The 22,022-nt window shown below is 36.9% G+C and overlaps 1 protein-coding gene across 2 annotated transcripts in view; it reads left to right on the forward strand.

Annotated features, from left to right (window-relative positions):
* The window catches only part of PHF3 (PHD finger protein 3), a 90,848-nt gene that overhangs the window by 8,297 nt on the left and 60,529 nt on the right, over positions 1-22,022 (forward strand). Inside the window, exon 2 of one of the 2 annotated variants that reach the window (XM_061131580.1) lies at positions 4,944-5,212. The exons of the other annotated variant lie outside the window; for it this stretch is intronic. Within the exon in view, the coding sequence (XP_060987563.1) occupies positions 4,969-5,212 (244 nt within the window). The 5' untranslated portion in view covers positions 4,944-4,968. The remainder of the gene's footprint in view (positions 1-4,943; positions 5,213-22,022) is intronic. 2 annotated transcript variants of the gene reach the window in all.

The raw sequence follows: 22,022 nt of genomic DNA on the forward strand, positions 1-22,022 counted from the left end.
CTGGACCATTAGGGCCCAGCTCACATTGCCTACTTAGCCTTGCCTGGCCCCATGGATTTTACCTTGCTCTGTGGTACCATCTGCAGAGAAGGCAATGGCACCCCACTCCTGTGCTCTTGCCTGGAAAATCCCATGGACGGAGGAGTCTGGTAGGCTGCAGTCCATGGGGTCGCAAAGAGTCGGACATGACTGAGCGACTTCACTTTCACTTTTCACTTTCATGCATTGGAGAAGGAAATGGCAACACACTCCAGTGTTCTTGCCTGGAGAATCCCAGGGACTGGGTAGCCTGGTGGGCTGCCGTCTATGGGGTCGCACAGAGTCGGACACGACTGAAGTGACTTAGCAGCAATAGTACCATCTGAGCCCTTCAGTTTGACACTTTCATATTTTGTTGTGATGTTTGCCTGTTCTCATATTTGTTTATATGGCTATACTTCATTTTGCATCATAAGTTCCTTGAATTTGAGAATAGGGTTTATTTCACTGGTATACTTATAATAGCACTTTATAGTAGGTGCTTGATAAATACGTGAGTAAAGGAATAATTTTGAATAAAGAAATTATTCAATTCTCTGACTTATGCATCTTGTCATATTTGAGGTGTGGCTGTGAACCCCCAGAAGTAGTTTCTGATTTTAATATATATGTATTCCCTAGTTACTATTATCAATTTAATTGCATAAATACATTTCATTAGCGTCTTAAAATACATCCTGGATAGGTTTGTTATGTTTTAATTATTAACTTTATGATGCCAAATATAAAGATGCATTTAAGTACAGTTTCAGTGTAAGAAACAGGGATTTGTCTATTTATTAATTTTTTGGCTGCACTGCGTGGCTTGTGGGATCTTAGTTCTCAGAGTCTAAAAACTGGTCTGGTGTGTGTGTGCTCAGTTGCTCAGCTGTGTCTGACTCTCTGCAACCCCACAGACTGTAGCCTCCCAGTCTCCTCTGTTCATGGGATTTTCCTAGTGAAATAATGGAGTGTGTTGCCAATTCCTTCTCCAGGGGATCTTCTCCCCAGGAATTGCACTTAAGTCTCCTGCCTTACAGGTGGAGTCTTTACCACTGAGGCTCTGTGGAAAAAAAGGAATTCCCAGAAATTTGTTTAAATCAAGCAGTTTGTTTAATTATAATAGAAAGGACACCGAACCATCTCTTAAATTTCTCCTTAATTGGATCAGTTATCTTTGTCTATCTGCATGGCTAGGTATTTCAGGACATTGTATTTTAGGTTAGTCTTCTTTTTTTTTTTTTTGACCTTATTTTGGAGTAGTTTTAGATTTATAGAAAAGTTGCAAACATGATGTAGAATCTAGTTTTCTTGATTATGTCCGACATAATGCTAGTGTCTTTTTTTTTTTTCTCTTTAGTGTTTGTTTGACTGCGTTGGGTCTTAGTTGCAGTGCTCCAGTTTCCCTGTGGCTCTCCGGCTCAGTTGCAACTTGGAACTTTGTTGTCCCGAGGCCTATGACATCTGAGTTCCCTGACCAGGGATCAAACCTTGTCCCTTGCATTGAAAGGTGGATTCTTAACCATTGGACCACTCAGGAAGTCCTAATGCTATTTTTTTTTTTTTTTTAATCACAACTAGAGATTAACATTACTATTAACTGAACTCCGGGTTTGATTCTGATTTCACCAGTTTTTCCACTACTCTCTTTTTTCTGTTCCATAATCCAGATCAGGATACCACATTGCATTTAGTAGATTAGGATATTTGTGTTAAGTAAGTTAATATTTCTACAGTTGGCTAAAATTTGTTTTACAATTTAGCATGGAGAGTTTTTATTTTTGATACTGTATACTTGATATATAAAACTGATTTTTTAAAAAAAATGATTTATACTTCCAATCAGTGTTACTTTCAAGACAATCTTGCCATATGTCTGTATACTGTGATTTTTTGGCATTATTTGAAATTGGCTCCAAAGCCTGTTGGAACAACTTATGAAAATTCAGTCTTATCAGTTTATAACAATTGCACAAAACACTTCTGTTGAAATTGTCTACTTTGGACCCATAAGTTTGGGGTGCTTTATACCATATTTTGTCTTATAAGATTCCCAGTTGCCCTGGCACATTCAGCGTGTCTTGTACAGTGGTAACTGCTTAGTGATCACTTGCTGAATAAAGATATTAAAGAAATGTAACTTTGCTATACTGGTCTTTCTTGACTTTTTACAGTTTTCCTAATCTGCTTATTTAATCCAGGGCAACATACTTTATAAGTCATACTAGTTTTGTCCAAAAAAAAAAATTGGAGAATTAGGTTCACTGATCTTATATACAGTGTGCTTTACTTTTTTTTTAAATTGATCTTTAAAGACTAAATATTGTCTGCTGTTGAAACTACCATGTGTACAATAGATAGCTAGTGGAAACCTGCTCTGTAGTGCCGGGAGCTCAGCGCGGTGCTCTGTGGTGACCTAGAGGGATGGGATGGGGGGTGGGATCCGGGTCCAGGAGGGAGGAGGGGATATATGTGTATATACGGCTGATTTGCTTCGTTATACAGCAGAAGCTGATAGACGATTGTAAGGCAACCATGTCTCAATTTAAAAAAAAAAAAAAAAAAGCAACTATGCCTGAGGTTCTGAAGGCACTTTTTAGTAAAAGAGTTTGGGATGGTTCAATAGTAGTATCACTGAAAAAAAATATTGCTTGTTTAGAATGGGCTGGTTGGTCTTCTGTGTAGCTTGGTGATTTCGAGCCATATAACTGTACCTTCTGAATGTCGTGAATGTCTCCAGAATGCAGAAGTTGGTGCAACAAAGACTGACGTTGGATGAAATTTGTAGAATTTCCCAAACTTGTGTTGCTTTGGGAATGAGTGCATAGTTAGTAGATTCAACATATTATATTATAAAGAAAGGTAACTGTTTCTTGAAGTGGAATTGCCTTTTTTTCTTTGTTTCACCTGGAATGCCACTCTGAAGAGGGGTTTGTTTTGGCTTGTGATTAACTGTGGATTCTAGCATATTCAGATAAACAAATTTGTTGGTAGTTCTAGCTAATTTTGTAAACATTTGGTAACATTTTTGTAAATTATTTTTAATTATCAGAAATTTACTATATTACAATTTCTTTGGAATCTAAAGATATATTAGTGGAAGTATTGGGGATGTATGGTAATTGAACCTTTCTTAGGTACTGAGATCAGATAGCTTCAAGGAATTAAAACTGCCCCTGACTTTTCATCACTATGTAGCTCAGTTTTCTCTAAATGTTGTAATTAGAGAATGCATGTAAGATGATCAGTAAAATATTTAACATTTTGCTTTGGTGCTTTGTTAATATTTCAGTGTAAATAATTTGCAAAATTTGAGAAGAGATACTGAAATCTTATATTTAGAAGAGGATCAACTTTTGTAAGAGGCAATTTTTTTCCTTTCCTTTAAATTTTAAATTGAGTTGCAGTGAAACTGCATCCATTTAAAATGAACAGATTGGTGAACTTTGATGGGTATATGTACTCAGTCAAATTTCAGGATATATGTACAGTCAAATTTCAGGACATTTTCATCATCCTTCAAAATACATTCCTGTTATTTGCAGTCAGTCCCTCTCTTATCCAAGGCCCCAGGCAACTACTGATTTGTTGGAAAATGTTTTTAAAAGAAGAACCTTTAATGAGTCAAATCCAGTCAGTTTCTATCTTTGTAAAAGGCTGCCTTTCTACCAGTATGAAAGGGTTAGAGTTAACAACAGTGGGCTATATAGCCTTAAAACCTAGGTTTGGATGTTTAGCTCTGACTTCAGGGAACATGTTTAAATGCCTTTTGTTTACAAAACTAGGATATTAATAGAGTCTGTTATTATTATCACTGGGAATAAGTGAATTAAAAATGTAGGTAAAATGTTTAGCAGCATATAATATATACCCAGTAAGCTGTAGAGTGTTTTTGAACTTCCTCTTCTCATTTTTATAGGATAAAGAATTCAAGGACAGTTTGAAGAAAGTTTGGTAGAATTGGAGCTAATGTTTGGAATTTTGAAATCCAAGATGTTGTAGGTTAATTAGTGGAATTTTCTAGCTAATTCAGTATTACTAGATCTTATTTAGTTGACTCTTCTCTGTCACCCAGAATACATTATTAGTTCATTATTCTCTGAAACCAATAATAATCCAGCTTTTGATAATTAAGGCTCCTCTAGAGCTTGAAATGACCTTTGTTGAGCAATGCCTAGGTACAGTTTGAATAGGGGATTACCTTGATAATCTGTATAAACCCCACATAGCTCACTAAGACAAATATAAATCTCTGATACATTCTTTTCTTGACATTTATTTTATCTTAAAAGGGATGCTCCCTTCAAGTGTGTGTATGTGCACATCTGTGCCTGCGTGTGTCTAGTTTTTTTGAGTTTTGATTTGTTGGATTTAATTAATAGTTTCTTTCCATTTTTTTCTTGTCCCACAAAAAAAATTTTTTTTGTGTTTCTTTAATTAATTTAAATGCATTGTAAATAAAGCAAGGGTGTTTACAGTTTTAATAAATATGGGACAGTACTTTAAATGATTTGATTTTAGTTCTTTTATATGACCTTTACTAATAAGCAGTGTCTGAGTCTTAATTTATGAAGAGAGTGTGGTTAAAAACATATGGTTTTTATGATTTAAACCATGTAATTCTTTCAAATGTGTCAAGTTAATGGACTATATATACATAGTTTTTTTCTCTAAAATTAATTAAGTAAACCTTTAATAGGGTCTGTTAAAATGAAATTCTACATGTATGATGGAGAAACATTGTTTAGCAAAGATTCGTTCTACATGTCCAAATGTATATTCTAAAAGCAGTGAGGATTTTTTTAAAACAATTTAGAAATAACCTAAGTGTGTTCATAGACTCAAAACTATTAAAATAATTTGGTTTTAGGTGATTATCAGTTGATAGCTTTATTTCTTATGGTATTTTTTTTGTCTTTCTATAGGGCTGAAAGACACACAGAAGTCTTCATGGATATAGTTGATACATTTAATCATTTAATTCCTACTGAACACTTAGATGATGCCCTATTTCTAGGATCCAACCTGGAGAATGAAGTCTGTGAGGATTTTAGTACAAGTCAAAATGTCTTAGAGGACTCGCTGAAGAACATGCTCAGCGATAAGGATCCTATGCTAGGATCTGCAAGTAACCAGTTCTGTTTGCCTGTTTTGGATAGCAATGATCCCAATTTCCAGATGCCTTGTTCAACAGGTAATTTTTACTTTTTTTTTTTAGTCTGCAATTTAAAAATAAAAGGAATTTTCAGCAGTTTTTTTTTTGATGAGGGTAGTACATTTAGGATTCTTTCCTTTGGATTTAGAGCTCCTTTTCTAGTCATCAGAATTAGAATTTAAATTTTCTTCCAAAGAATGTGGAGTTATCTTTGAGGATGTTTTGGATATAGATAGGGTAACCGTGTAATTTGAGAATCATAGGGGGTGCTGTTAATAATTACATCATGACAACAGATATAAATTGGGACTCCTAGCAGATAGTGATTGCCTCAGCAGTTGCGACGTGATGTCATCCTAAGTCTGTTGGAAATGCCTGAATTGACGTTTCCCTGCGCCCATCCTAGCTCTTATTGTGTGTTCCCATTGCAAGTCTTTTAGTGTTCTGTACTTGTGTAATATCTCAAAAAACCAGAGGAAGATCTCTAGACCTGTGCTGTCCAGCATAGCAACTACTATCCACTTAACCACTTGAAATGAGTCTCAGTTGAGATGTGCTGTAAATTGCACATTTTATTTTAAACGTTCAATGTGAATAAAAGATTGTAAAATGTTTCATCAAGTTTTAAAAATGGAGATTACATGTTGAGATGATATTTTGGGTATTTTTGGTTAAATAAAATATTTATTAAAATTAATTTCACCTGTTTTTAGTTTTTTTTTTTTTAGTGATTCCTTGAAAATTTAAAATTACTTATGTGGCTTGCATTATATTGCCACTGGACAGATGACACTTCTTTCAGATCTATAGTTGAAGTAACTGAAAGTAACTTTCAGAGGGTAACTTTCTGTACTGCTAATCAAATTCTTAATAAGAGATTACTTCAGAGGTCATATTACTATGTGGAAAAATATGTAGGATTTTTTTAAATAAAGCAGAGAAAATATTGCAACAAACTTTGGAGCAATTAGCTATTCTGTACGCTAAAAATTAGACAAAGGAAAAGCAGCTTCGCATGGAGAGGTTAGGCTTTTAGTTCAGGTTTATGTGGTAGTGTTCTGTTTATCAATGACTCAAGACTTATGCACTACAGTTTTTCAGTAATTTTCATTACCTTTTTAAAATTTCCTACCTAATGTTTTGATATAAGAGTACTTAAAGTTTGGATTAGGTGGCCTGCTATTCATTAGTAAATTTGTCAGATTACTCTGACTCAACACTTTGGCTTCTAAGAATCTTTCATTTTAACAACTTAATGCTGAAGTCTTTTGAATTGCTTGCTAATAATGGTGTATCTCTGAATTATATACATTGTGTTATGTTATTGCATAGGTTTACATTGTTTTTTGTTGTCATTGTATTCTTAAATGTTTTAAAGCTTATAAAATTTTGTTTTATGTATGCATTGTTCCTGTGTCAGTATAGTATATCTAATTATTGTCAAGCACTTTTGACACTGATTATATGTACAAAGTTTCACAGCTTAGTCTGATTTCAGGAAGAAAGATTGTTGAATACTTATATGCTTATTACTAGAAGTACAGTTACCCTTAAGGATGTTCTGTTAGGCCTGGAACTGGCAAATTTATTTTTTAGTCCCTGAGTAATACTGGTGTTCCTACTTACAGTCTTTTCTTAAAATTTTCTGTTGATGTGAAAAGTTTTTTTTTTTTTTCATATGAAAAGTCTCTTTGGCTGGATATTTCTTTTGCTGATAGAAGACTTAGAACACTATATTCAAATACTTAAATTTTTTTGAGTTCTGGTTAATAGTGGTTTACAGTTTGATTGTAAACTTTTAACTTTTTTATTAAGAACCTACAAATAGAAATATTTTCTAAATTTTCCTGTTTTAAATTTGTTTGCTACAATTATTTATCTTGGTTTAAAAGCAAAACTGTGTTAATATATGTGGTATGTATCCATACACTTTCAAGATATGTAAGGAAATATGTGTGGGAAATTTTAAGATTATAAAGCTCCTTGTAGGATTGCTTAGATTTCATTGTGCCACAAAGCAGTGGATTTATCTTGGATTATTTCAAAATTTCTTTGGTCCTTTGGGATATTTGGTTCAGTAAAAGGCCAACATATTTTCTAATGATAGCAAAGTAGAAAACATTAAAAAAAAATTTTTTTGTAAACTATTTAGTGACACCCTATTGTAACTTTAAGCTGTTAACAGACTGCTTCAGCATTTTGATACAAACTCAAAAGGATAAAGTTCTTACCCAGATGTTTGTACCTGGCTCTCTAGGTTTTTACTAATTGTCTTGACTAAAGCTTTGCAGGATAATGGCTCTTTAGTATTTCTCAGGCCATCGAGAGTTATAGATTATAGTTATTTTGTATCCTTGGTTTTAACAGTGCAAAAGATAGCAAACAATAACTGCTGTTTTGTTCTCCTATGCTCACATAGGTTGGTTGCTGTAGCTGTTAGAGCGATTGTTGAATGTCTTCCATTATATTTCTTATATAAATTTTTCATTATAGTTCATTGTCTCCAGGAATCCTAGAGAAACTTTAACAGTTATAAAAATAGGAAGGACACATGGAGGATCATCTTTAGTGCTGTCAGGTGCTCAGAGTTAGGATGCTCACTGTTTAATCTTGAGAGATAACCAGTAGATTTCTGATCTCTTATGGATGCTTTTGACTCTAAACATATTTATGTAAATGTAGTGTTTGCGTATGGTTTTTAGATTTGCCTGGTAATAAATTTTAAAAAATATTGTAATAATTGAGGAAACCCTTTAAATTTGGAAAGTACTTGATCTTGATGATCAAACCAGTTATTTGTATTCTTAAAAATTCCTGTTATCTTTAAAATAAAAATAATATTTTCCCAAGTAATAGGTTCAGAATACTGACTATATTGGTTAAATATACTACATTAGGAATGTATTAAAAATCATTGAAGTGCTATTTGAAAAACTGACATTGTCAGTGTAATAAAGAATTGTTAATTTTATCTCTTACTTTACAAACAGCCATGATTCATAAGTGTGAAACAAATCTTATATTTATGAAACCATTTCTTTACCTGGTAGAAAAGAAATGTTCAGTGGCTGTAATTTGATTTATTTCCTTGAGACCAGGAGGAGGAGGGATGTACTGTAGTATGGCTATTCAGAGCAGCCTTTCATTTAGGTAGTGCTTGTAGCTGTTGCATCCTTTAGTGAAACCTGGGTGTCCTTTCTAGGCTATATCAGTGTTTAAAAACCATCATTCACTGAATTAAAAAAAAAAAAAGTCCCTAATGTAGCATGGTTTTTGGAGATTAAAAGCATCAAACAGTCATTGAATTCATTAGCTCACCAAGAGTTGATTCATATCGTGTGGTTAGGTGTTTTTTCAGTTGTAAAGAAATTCATATTGTATAGTTTTTTCAATTGTAAATTTCTGCTACCATACATATGTGATAGTTGTTTCCTATCAAGAATGCCACTGGTAATTTATGACATCAAGTAGAGTTGTTTAATAAGAATTTTAGCTTGTGCTACTTTTCTTCTGAGCAAAGTATTGTTAATACATGTTAAGAGTAATTTTACAAGCTTCTCAGCAGTAGTGTGATTTGGGCCTTTTTTTTTTAAGCACACAGATTTTTAACTTTTAAACATTTCTGTGGGCTCCTTCATCATTAAAGGCAGAATTCATCTGTGTAATATTAAAAAATTTATGGTACTTGTTCTGGAAAGATGATTGTTCTTTTGCATCACTGAGATTTGTTTGAAAGGTATTTACAGCTTTTTATGGCTTCATGCTACTCTTGGACAACATTTCCAGTCAGTACATTGAACTAAACACGACGGACCCCTGGTTCAGTAAGATTCGGTTGTCAGATAGTAGTTTTGTTTTCCTTATTTGTACTTTGTATGTCGGGGCAGCAGATGGTGCCAATTTATTACATTTGCAGATCCATGCATTCGTTACATATTTGCACTGGGGTTTTTTTCCCACTAATTTTATTATTCCGAATAGTAGTGTTCATTGATTTTTTTTTTAATTTCTGTGCTTTAGTGAACATCCCTTTGCCACTGATCTTATTTTTGAGAGCTACACTTGAACAATAAAATACAAATTTAGTACGTGTAAAGTAGCTATGCAAATGAAATGACAGTATATTGGTTAAGAAAAAGTGTATACCCTTTAGTTGAATGTTAGTAAAGAGTAACTGATCAACCTTGTAAGAACATTCATAGCCTTTAGGAATAGAGATTTTTTTCTGTGAGATTGATGATTAATATTATATGTTTTGAGTTAGAGGGGTTTCAGTGAAAGTTGGGTGTGTATGCATGCTGAGTCGTGCCTGACTCTTTGGACCCCATGGGCTGTCGCCCGCCAGGATCCTCTGTCCGTCGGATTCTCCAGGCAAGGATATTGGAGTGGGCTGCCCGTGCCCTCCTCCAGGGGATCTACCCAACTCAGAGATCGAACCGATATATCTTTATGTCTAGCTGCATTGACAGGGGGTGGTTCTTTGCCACTAACGCTGTCGGGAGAACAAACAAAAGAGAGGCAAACACTTTGTACAATCAGTGGAGAAGAGAAAATACTGGGAAGTGGAAACAGTAGTACAAAACAGCAGCCATATTTTTTTGAAAGTTTGTCACTTGGACAAGAGATTTGACTATTTTACGAATAATGGGAAAGAGAGGGGGCAGAGTTTGATTGGCTGAAAGGGAGAACTTGCGATTCCCTCAAGATAGAATGATAGGTTCCCTGGGTTATGGGATTTATGCGTTTGCTGGGTGTGACCCCCTTGGCCCAGGTCTTTCATTGGGGAATTTTGTCCCATAGAGTTTCTGTTAGGTGACCTTTCATGACCAGTGTCCTCCCAGAGTCCTCTGTCATTGTCTGTCCCAACATAAAGTGCCTGTTATTTCTTATTAAAAGTTAAATTATGTTTACTTTAATACTAAATCTTATTTGTAGGCTTAATGTATTTCATTGATTCTTTAAATTATTTGAAATACAACTTGAAAAGCATAATGATAACTACTTTTATGTAAGCAACTTTGATTGCTCTTAATTCACTGTTTCTTTCCATCTTATTTCTTATGCCCTCACTGTATTCAATTTAGACATTTTAAATAGATTGTCGATTCTTCACAAACATGTATTTTTCATTAATCATTGCCACAAGTCATCCTTACTACCAAAATAACAGAATTGAACTCAGATAAAACAAGTAAGCCCTTTAACACAAACATTAAAATGCCAGTTTCTAAATTCAGAAGATGAAGAGAGGAAATTTTTGGCCCAACCAGAGTTTTCCAGTTTACGGTTTTAGTTGGTATATTTTGTGGCCTTTCTGTTGTACCTCTATTTGATTCAGTTGACTTTTGCTTTTCTTAATTTGATGTAGTATAAAGCAGAACATATTTTAATTTTACCTTACATTGACTGAGCATTTAATTTTCTGTCTTTTAAGTTTAAAATGTGGAATAAAATTAATCATGTATTCATCACTGTATTCCTAATATCTTTCAGTTTCTTCCTTTCCTCTGTTACTTAAAATTTGCTCTGTGTTGTTATTATTTTTAGTTTCTGGCTGTCCTGGGTCTTCAGTGCTGCACACAGGCTTTCTCTGGTTGCGGTGAGGAGGCTCTGCGGCCGTCCGCAGGCTGCTCTCTGTGGTGGTTTCCGTGCCGCGGAGTGCGGGCTCCTGGGTGGGGGCTTCAGTCAGGGCTCTCAGGCTCCTTAGTTGCAGCTTGCAGAATCTAGGCCAGAGGTCAGCAGTTGGGGGTGTGCTGGCTTAGTTGCCCCGAGGCATGTGGAATCTTCCCAGACTAGGGATTGGCAGGCGAATTCTTTAACACTGGACTACCAGGGAAGTTCCAGTATTATTATTTTTTAGCTTGCATTTCTGAACTGTTATATAACAGACTTCTTTACCCACGATCCTGGGCATACTTCTGAGTTTACTGAAACTACCTGCTCCCAGCACCCTCTGTCACTGTCCTGTTCTGTCTGCGTTTGCTGTGCTCCAGGCTTGTACATCTGTCATCCCCGAGTGTCTCTGCTCTCCTTGAGTGAAGCTGTTGTTTTCCTGGAAGTCAGTTTTTTTAGCTATGCCCTCTTTACTTAATGACATCCTTAGTACCTTTCTAATAATATTATACTTGACTAATAATTTGCCTTTATAGAAACGAATATCAGTTTCCTTAAAATTTTGTATCTGGTATTCCTGATGGGTTGGTTGCTTGGGTTTGTATGAGACTTATTGCTTTGTTAGGTGACTTTCTCTGTACCCTACCCTGCTTTCAGTTTAATTGCTGAGTTGTGTGTAACTCTTTACGACCCCATGGACTGCAGCATGCCAGGCCTTCCTGTCCATCACCAACTCCTGGAGTTTACTCAAACTCTCATTCATTGAATCAGTGATGCCATCCAACTATCTCATCTTCTGTCATCCCCTTCTTCCATCTTCAATCTTTCCCAGCATCAGGGTCTTTTCCAATGAGTCAGTTCTTTTCATCAGGTGGCCAAAGTATTGGAGTTTCAGCTTCAGCATCAGTACTTCAATGAATATTCAGGACTGATTTCCTTGACTGGTTGGATCTCCTTGCATTCAAGGGACTCTCAAGAGTCTTCTCTAATACCACAGTTCAAAAACATCAATTCTTCGGTGCTCGGCTTTTTTTTAAGTCCACTCTCACATCCAAACATGGCTACTGGAAAAACCATAGATTTGACTAGATGGACTTTTGTTGGCAAAGTAATGTCTCTGCTTTTTAATATGCTGTCTAGATTGGTTGTAGCTTTTCTTCCAAGAAGCAAGCGTCTTCTAATTTCATGGCTGCAGTCACCATCTGCAGTGATTTTGCAGCCTTAAAAAATGAAGTCTGTCATTGTTTTCCATTGTTTCCATATCTATTTTCCATGAAGTGATGGGACCAGATGCCATGATCTTAGTTTTCTGAATGTTTAGCTTTAAGCCAACTTTTTCACTCTCTTCTTTCACTTTCATCAAGAGGCTCTTTAGTTCTTCTCCGCTTTCTGACATAAGTGTGGTGTCATCTGCACATTTGAGGTTATTGATATTTCTCCCGGCAATCATGATTCCAGCTTGTTGTGCTTCATGCAGTGCGGCATTTCTCATGATGTACTCTGCATATGAGTTAAATAAGCAGGGTGACAATATACAGCCTTGATGTACTCCTTTCCCAATTTGGAACCAGTCTGTTGTTCCATGTCCACTTCTAACTGTTGCTTCCTGACCTGCATACAGATTTCTCAGGAGGCAGGTCAGGTGTTCTGGTATTCCCATCTTTTTTAAGCGTTTTCCACAGTTTGTTGTGAGCCACACTGTCAAAGGCTTTGGCGTAGTAAATAAAGCAAAAGTAGATGTTTTTCTGGAACTCTCTTACTTTTTTGATGATCCAGCAGATGTTGGCAATTTGATCTCTGGTTTCTCTGCCTTTTCTAAATCCATCTTGAACATCTGGAAGTGCACAGTTCATATACTGTTGAAGCCTGTTTTGGAGAATTTTGAGCATTACTTTGCTAGTGTGTGAGATGAGCGCAGTCGTGCGATAGTTTTGAGCATTGCCTTTCTTTGGGATTGGAATGAAAACTGACCTTTTCCAGTCCTGTGGCCACTGCTGAGTTCTCCAAATTTGCTGGCATAATGAGTGCAGCACTTTGACAGCATCATGTTTTAGGATTTGAAATGCTCAGCTGGAGTTCCATCACCTCCACTAGCTTTGCTCATACTGATGCTTCCTAAGGCCCACTTGACTTCACATTCCAGGATATCTGGCTCTAAGTGAGTGATTACACTGTCGTGGTTATCTGGGTCATGAAGATCTTTTTTGTACAGTTCTGTGTGTTCTTGCCACCTCTTCTTAATATATTCTGCTTCTGTTATGTCCATACCATTTCTGTTGTTTATTGTGCCCATCTTTGCATGAAATGTTCCCTTGGTATCTAATTTTCTTGACGAGATCTCTAGTTTTTCCCTTTCTGTTGTTTTCCTCTTATTTCTTTGCACTGATCACTGAGGAAGGCTTTCTTGTGTCTCCTTGCTCTTCTTTGGAACTCTGTATTCAAATGGGTATATCTTTCCTTTTCTCCCTTGCCTTTTGCTTCTCTTCTTTTCATAGGTGTTTTTAAGGCCTCCTCAGAGAACCATTTTGCCTTTTTGCATTTCTTTTTCTTGGGGATGGTCTTGTTCACTGCTTCCTGTACAACGTCATGAACCTTCATCCATAGTTCTTCAGGCACTCTGTCTGTCATATCTAATCGCTTAAATCTATTTGTCACTTCCACTGTATAATCGTTAGGGATTCATTCGTACCTGAATGGTCTAGTGGATTTCCCTACTTTCTTCACTTTAAGTCTGAATGTGGCAATAAGGAGTTCATGATCTGAGCCACAGTCTGTGCCAGCTTTCAGATCTGCTTTAGGATGTTCTTATCTTTTGGTGTTTAGTCTTTGATTTATTTTTGCTGGCACTTGGTGGGCCTTTTCATTTGAAGAGAGATCCCTTTAGTTCTGGGAAGTTTTCTACTATTTTTTTCTGCAAACTCGTAGTAGGTGTTGGCCCTTTTGGATTAATTGCCCATTTTTGTTACCTCTTTCTTTCATCTTTTCCATCGTTTTGCTTTGTGTCTTTTTAGAGATTCACTGCCATATTTTCCATTTCTTTGAATATTTAGTTTTGACAGTAACTGTTTCTGAGAACTGTTCTCTTTATCTGTACCATTTTTAAAAAGTGCTCTGTTGTATAGGTGTATAGTGCGCATGTCTGTGCTAAGTCGCCTCAGTCGTGTCTGACTCTTTGTGACCCTATGGAGAATACTGGAGTGGGTTGTCCTTTCCTTCTCCAGGGATAGGTATATAGTAAGAGTTTCTTTATAGTCTGAATTAGTTTTTTCCATTTGTTTATTTTGATGTTTCCCATAGTGTTGCAGACTTCCCCTAAATGATTATTTTTGGTTGCTTGTTGTTTAAAATGGGAGGAAATAGAAAATTAATGTTAAATTTTGCTGTGGGGTAAGTGGGCTTTACCTGGGTAATGATATGGTTATTTTGAGTAATCTTTGAATGCCAGGGAGTGAAGCTCCTTATTATGAGGAGGTTGTGGTCTTGTTTCCTGCAGCTTGTTCTTTCACTTTCAGTTTAGGGTTAAGAAGAGATTTCCTTGATTGGAGTTCAGTGCTTGGCTATCGGCTTTACTGGGTGCTGAAGTCAGGGAAGGCATGAAGTTGACCTCTCAGTATTTAGTCCTTAAGTTAATTCCTTATTTCTGGTCTAACTCACTGTCAGTACCCTCTATCATTCCATAACGGATATAAAATTTCTGATACCCAGTAATTATTACTTAATGGATTTCGGAATCCTGTGCATTGCTTTCTAGCTTTTGTCAGTGTTGAGTTTTACACTGTTGTTTGTTTCTTCTGTCGTCAGTTGGCATTTGTTCCCTTCCGTTCAAAATTTCTTAACCTATAAGTTATATTGCTAGTTTTGTTAGTAATAAACCTATTAACAGACTTCTCAGAATTTGCAAATCTCTGCTACCTCTCATCAGATTTTACAGAGAAAATGGGATGTGTGTATATGGAGAGCACATGAGATTGCTTGCTTGACTAATTGAGACTTGTTTATCTTAAGAATATTTTGTATAATTGTAGAGGCTGGCGAGCCCCACACCTGCAGGGTAGACTGGACACCCAGGGAAAAACTGATGTTGCAGCTTGAGTCTGAAGCCGTTTGGAGACAAAATTCCCTCCTATTTGGGGAACCTCTACCTTTTTTCTCTTAAGGCCTTCAACTGATTTGATGAGGCCCACCCACTTCTAGAACTAACACCCAAAAAAGATGTCATTTTCATTACATGGGACTGGAATGCAAAAGTAGGAAGTCAAGAGATACCTGGAGTAACAGGCAAATCTGGCCTTGTAGTACAGAATGAAGCAGGGCAAAGGCTAACAAAGTTTTGCCAAGAGAACGCACTGGGCATAGGAAACACCTTCTTCCACCAACACAAGTGAAGACTCTACACATGGACATCACCAGATGGTCAACACGGAAATCAGATTGATTATATTCTTTGCAGCCAAAGATGCAGAAGCTCTATACAGTCAGCAAAAACAAGACCAGGAGCTGACTGTGGCTCAGATCATGAACTTCTTGTTGCCAAATTCAGACTTAAAGTGAAGAAAGTAGGGAAATCCACTAGACCATTCAGGTATGACCTACATCAAATCCCTTATGCCTATAGAGTGGAAGTGAGAAATAGATTCAAGGGATTAGATCTGATAGACAGAGTGCCTGAAGAACTATGGATGAAGGTTTGTGATACTGTACAGGAGACAGGGATCAAGACCATCCCCCCAAAAAAAGAAATGCAAAAAGGCAAAATGGTTGTCTGAGGAGGCCTTAAAAACACCTATGAAAAGCAGAGAAGCAAAAGGCAAAGGAGAAAAGGAAAGATATACCCATTTGAATGCAGAGTGCCAAAGAATAGCAAGAGGAGATAAGAAAGCTTTCTTCCGTGATCAGTGCAAAGAAATAGCAGAAAACAATAGAATGGGAAAAACTAGAGATCTCTTCAAGAAAATCAAAGATACCAAGGGAACATTTCATGCAAAGATGGGCACAATAAAGGACAAATGGTATGGACCTAACAGAAGCAGAAGATACTAAGAAGAGGTGACAAGAATACGCAAAAGAACTGTACAAAAAAGATCTTCATGACCCAGATAATCATAATGGTGTGATCACTCACCTAGAGCCAGGCATCCTGAAATGCAAAGTCAAGTGGGCCTTAGGAAGCATCACTAGGAACAAAGCTAGTGGAGGTGATGGAATTCCAGTTGAGCTATTTCAGACCCTAAAACATGATGCTGTGAAAGTGCTGCACCCAGTATGCCAGCAAATTTGGAGAACTCAGCAGTGGCCACAGGACTGGAAAAGGTCTGTTTTCGTTCCAATCCCAAAAAAGGGCAGTGCCAAGGAATGCTCACAACTACTGCACAATTGCACTCATGTCACACACTAGAAAATTCTCCAGGCCAGGCTTCAACAGTACGTGGACTGTGCACTTCTAGATGTTCAAGCTGGATTTAGAAAAGGCAGAGGAACCAGAGATCAAATTGCCAACATCCATTGGCTCGTCGAAAAAGCAAGAGAGTTCCAGAAGAACATCTACTTTTGCTTTATTGACTGTGACAAAGCTTTTGACTGTGTGGATCACAATCAACTGTGGAAAATTCTTAAAAGAGATGGGAATACCAGAACACCTGACCTGCCTCCTGAGAAATCTGTATGCAGGTCAGGAAGCAACAGTTAGAAGTGGACATGGAACAACAGACTGGTTCCAAATTGGGAAAGGAGTACATCAAGGCTGTATATTGTCACCCTGCTTATTTAACTCATATGCAGAGTACATCATAAGAAATGCCGCACTGCATGAAGCACAAGCTGGAATCATGATTGCCGGGAGAAATATCAATAACCTCAAATGTGCAGATGACACCACACTTATGTCAGAAAGCGGAGAAGAACTAAAGAGCCTCTTGATGAAAGTGAAAGAGGAGAGTGAAAAAGTTGGCTTAAAATTCAACATTCAGAAGACTAATATCATGGCAACCAGTCCCATCACTTCATGGCAAATTGATGTGGAAATGGTGAAAGACTTCATTTTTTAAGGCTGCAAAATCACTGCAGATGGTGACTGCAGCTATGAAATTAAAGGACGCTTGCTTCCTTGGAAGAAAAGCTACAACGAACCTAGACAGCATATTAAAAAGCAGAGACATTACTTTGCCATCAAAGGTCCGTCAAAGCTATGGTTTTTCCAATAGTCATGTATGGATATGAGTGTTGGACTATAAAGAAAGCTGAGCCTTGAAGAATTAATGCTTTTGAACTGTGGTATTGGAGAAGACTCTTGAGAGTCCCTTGGACTGCAAGGAGATCCATCCAGTCCATCCTAAAGGAAATGAGTCCTGGGTGTTCATTGGAGAGACTGATGCTGAAGCTGAAACTCCAATACTTTGGCCACCTGATGGAAAGAACTGACTTGTTTGAAAAGATACTGATGCTGGGAGAGACTGAAGGCAGGAGAAGAAGGGACGACAGAGGATGAGTTGTTTGGATGGCATGAGTTTGAGTAAACTACGGGAGTTGGTGAAGGACAGGGAGGCGTGGCGTGCTGCCGTTCATGGGGTCGGAAGTTGTCGGACAAGACTGAGCAAATGACCTGAACCCACATTGTATACAATAATCTGCTTCACTGAAACTCTTGTTGTTTTAAATCTCATGTGAAAATACTTTCATGGAAAATTTAGCCTGGCACTTCACTAAATGTCTGAGTACTGTGGCATAATCAATTTGTGTCAGAACATGATATTCTTTGAACTTTTATAGTTAGTTTATATGTGTTGTCATGAAGCTAGTTTTAATCTCAAGATTTTTGGGAATGTAGTTTCATAGGGAGTTTGCAGGCAGAGTCTGCTTATATGGTCCCCAGGTGTTTTCTCTCTGGGATTATATATAAAGGAAGTTGATAAAATTGTTAATATCTTGTGGATGTTAATGTGCTAGGTACTGTATAAAAGTACTTTGCCAGTGTTATGTCTTTGCTATAGGAAAGTAGAATTAACCCCATTTTATAGCTGAATAAACTGAGATTTTGAGGTAGTTAAGTAATTTCCCAAATTTATAATAAGGAATAGTATTTGAACTGGAATAGATTTTCTTCCTGCCTTCAAGTACATGAGTGCTCTTAAGATTAAGACTAGAAAAATTAGAAGACATTTTCTTTTTTGTTTTTTAAGGTTCTCTTAAAAGATCAAAGGAGGTGGTAATAGATATTCAGTAAATTTTTTAACTGGAAAAAAAAGAAAAAGAGTACAAAGAAAGGAGAGAAGTAGGGCTCTGTTGTGAGACCAGAGATTAAAGTAGTAAATAAAGTAGGTGGGACACTGCTTTGGCTCTCAGATTTTGCAAAGTTGTTGAAGAGGAGAACAGTGCAGGTAAAAACAAATCCAGTGCCCAGGGAAAGGGAAGTTATTTCTGATATTAAAATTAGACATTTCATTCACAGTTCTATTGTGATGTGATGTAATAAAAGAAAATCCTTAACATATTTTCAGTGAACATAGGACCTTTTCTTGTGGTATCCCTCAATGTGTATCCCAGTAGAATTATAGGGACTAATAGAGTGGTCTGACCTAGTCCTAGGTTAGGTATTAGGTTATTTTTCAGACAGCTCATCTTGGATATCATTCTCAACATCATATTTCTGAGTATATTGATAACTCATCTTCTCTGAGAACTGTTGGGAATGCAGTTATCTCTCACCTTACCCCTTCTTTTTTGCCAGCTAAGTGCATGTGAAAATTTAAAGGCACTGGTAGTGACATCTTTGTGAATAGTAGGAGGCTGCTCTGCCCTCCCTGTGGAGAGGAGGACAGAGTCAAGATTTTTCTCAGAAAATGATTTTGGATTCTCTTAACACGTAAATAGGAGAAGCCTAATTTCAGACATAAGTGAAGATCACTTTATAGTCCATGGTTAAACTGGCAACTTGTTGAGTAAAATTCATAGACTTCTAACCCCTTTAGTTCCAGTTATTATTCCTGCAGTTTTCTTCCAGTCAGGCAGGATTGCAGAATCCTTTGTGGCCATTGTCACCATGAGCATTGCCTGGATTCTGTTTGAATCGCTTTAGCCCTGTACTTTCTACTTCTGCCACTTGTACTTTTTCATACTTATGTTGTTTGCTTTAGTTGAGAATGTTCTGAGATGATTTCTGGACTGGAGCTACTGTTGTTGGTACTGTCCTTTGTGATCTCTTCTTCCCTAAAATACTACTTTTCCTTAATTTTGAATCTTTTATCATTAACTTTTATCTATGTCTCTAGGTCATCTTGAATGATAATTGATTACTCAGTTTATATTTACATAGCAAAGAGGTAAATTGTCATGGTATGATTATTTAGAAGTTTACTGAAATCAAGGAATCTAAAATGATGACATTGTTCTAAACACAATTTTATTCCTTTTGCATGGTAAAGCTGTTTTCCTGTAACTAGAGTTCAAGATTAGGATGAGAGCAATTTACTGGTTGGCTTGTACAACTCCAGTGAGTACCAGTCAGAGAATACAGTGTGAATGATGCCCCTTTGAGTGGATAGCAGCCTGGGGTAGTTAAACGGAGTGAACATTAATTTCTATTTAGATATCTTAACTTAAAATGATGTCTGATAATTATTTGATTGCAGTGTGGTAATTTAAATAGTTTTATACTTTCTTTAATGGGAGAAAAGGCACATCTGAGAAATCTCATTGTAAGACTGCTGGTTTGGAAATGTAGTTTAAAATTTGATTTCTGTCTGTGATTATTGAACTACTACCTCCTGTTGGTGGTGTGCAAAAAGAGAAAACTGTCACTTGTATTTTAAGTCAGAAAGGCAAGGTATTTTTTCTCTTGCCAGAGCAAAAATAATTTGATTATTTTATCACTTTTGTCACAGTCTGGAAATTTTTTGTTGTTATTTAAAGATGTAGAATTCATAAAATATGGCTGGTACAATATTTTGAAGAGAATACTTGTCAGATTTTAAAGATATCTTAAATTGTATTTAAAATACAAGAAGGACATAACAGACATGAGTCAGTTTTGAAGATATATAAATTTGAAGTTTCTCTTTAACAAGGTTTAGAATGGTCATATTTTCAGATTGGCTTTTCATAAGTTTTTTAAGCCCATAACTCTGTTGTTTTAGAATACTAATGCAGTGACCCTGACCTGTGAGTCCTAGTTTTGTGCAGAGGTATGAAAGAGAAGTGTTTTTAAATCCTTTATCCTACAGTATTTTGAAAATAATGTGTTACGCTTCTTGCTGACCATCTTTCATATTCTGAATTCTTTTACCTTTCTACCTCTTCCTTCTCAGCTGAATTCCTTTCAGCCTCATTCTTTATTTGCAGAATGTGTTTTATTTCCCTCCAAAATTAATTGCTTATTCTATCTATAATGAAAATTAGTTTTTATACCTTATCTGTGATCATAGCTCAGAATTAAAGCATGTAAGCATATCACATTAGTACATAGCTAATTTTTTTCCTTTTTTCAATATTTACTTTTAATTGATTATCAGTTTACAGTATTGTTTTTGATTCCTGTCATACATCAACATGAATTAACTGCAGCTGCACATACGCGCCCTCCCTCTTGAATCTCGCTCCCGCCTCTAGCTTGTTAGAGAGCCCAGCGCGAGCTCCCTGAGGCCTGCGGCACTCCCGCTGGCTGGCTGTGTGCGTGTGTTAGTGTAAACGCGTCCATGCTGCTCTCCATTCATCTCACCCTTGCCCTGTTGTTCCCCACCCTTGTCCGTAAGTCTGTCCTCTGTGTCTGCATCTCAATTGCTGCTGTTAACAAATTTGTCAGTACCATGCTTCTAGTTGCCATAAGTATGTAGCTAATTTAAATAAGATCATTAACTCCTTAACAGTTCCACAACTATTTGCATTATTAAATTTTTTCATATGTAGGTGATTTTGCAAGTATTTATGTTGGTACATATTAACATAGTGGAATAAAAAACTTTTATGGCACTGCATGTGGGTAATGGGTAATATTCTTTGGGCAGAAAGGCTAGCAGTCTATAATTTTGCAACTTGATAGACTAGGATTCTTAATTTGATAATTGTTTAATGTGGTACCAAATGATAGAATATACTTGTAATTGTTGAATATTGTACCACACTAGATGAGCAAAAGTTGGTACTTAGCTTACTTATTAATCAACATGAATGGCTTATAAATAGCTTGTTAATCTTTAAAGTGATGAATTATTCTGCTTTGTAGTTTGAAAATAATTTGGGTATAAAGAAAACTAAAGATCCTTGCTTTCTTCATCTTGATTTTGATTTTCTGTTCCTTTATCTAATTACTCCGATAATTTTATTCTAATTTTTTTCTCCACCAGGGAGAAAATTGAATTATGAAATCTCTAAACTCTTTGCTATCTTTTGATAGTGAAAAAGGAATTCTGATAAAAGAGCTGCACCTGCAGTTCTTATGAGATCTTGACAGGACTGTTTGACTTTTATTGGTCAAAGAGAGAGGTTAGCTTGTTTTAGGGCCCTATCCCTGGCCTGCCCTTCCTGTCCTGGAGATGAGTGTACCTGCCAGCCAGAGGAGTTCAATTTCATAATTCCGTGGTAGTGGCTGCTGCTGCTGCTACGTCGCTTCAGTCGTGTCCGACTCTGTGCGACTCCATAGACGGCAGCCCACCAGGCTCCCTGGGGTTCTCCAGGCAAGAATACTGGAGTGGGTTGCCATTTCCTTCTCCAGTGCATGAAAGTGAAAAGTGAAAATGGCAAATCCCTGCTATTAAAAAATTAGGAAAATCTGGTTACCTGGATTTTCCCATATCATAGATCTAGGCATCCTCAGTCTCCTGGCTGACCCTAGAAATGCTTTATCTGTTCAAGGCTTTCTGTTCTTTTCCTAGTCTGTTGCTGTCATAGATCTGATTCTAATGGATTGTAAGTCACTGGGTCATCTTGATGAAAAAGTTTTGGCCTTTTGGCCTAGGTTTAGGTTCAGCTGGGAGTGACAAAAAACTTCTAAGTAACAGTAGTAATAAAGGAACGCTGCCAGCAGAGAACCCACTTCACTATTGCCTTTGTGATGGAGTTGCCACACCCTGAGTCAGCCCCTCTTCGTAGGGCAGTCTGCATCCAGTGACTGGGTGCTATGGGGGTACAAAAGCCTGGTGCCATCATCACAACTCACGATGACTCACCTCAAGAAGTGATGCCTCAGCTCAAGATGACTGAACTCAGGAAGATCCCGCTCAGCTTCTGAGCTCCCCCCAGGGCTGGC

This window comes from Dama dama, chromosome 28, assembly GCF_033118175.1.
Source record: "Dama dama isolate Ldn47 chromosome 28, ASM3311817v1, whole genome shotgun sequence".
NCBI classification, from domain to species: domain Eukaryota; kingdom Metazoa; phylum Chordata; class Mammalia; order Artiodactyla; family Cervidae; genus Dama; species Dama dama.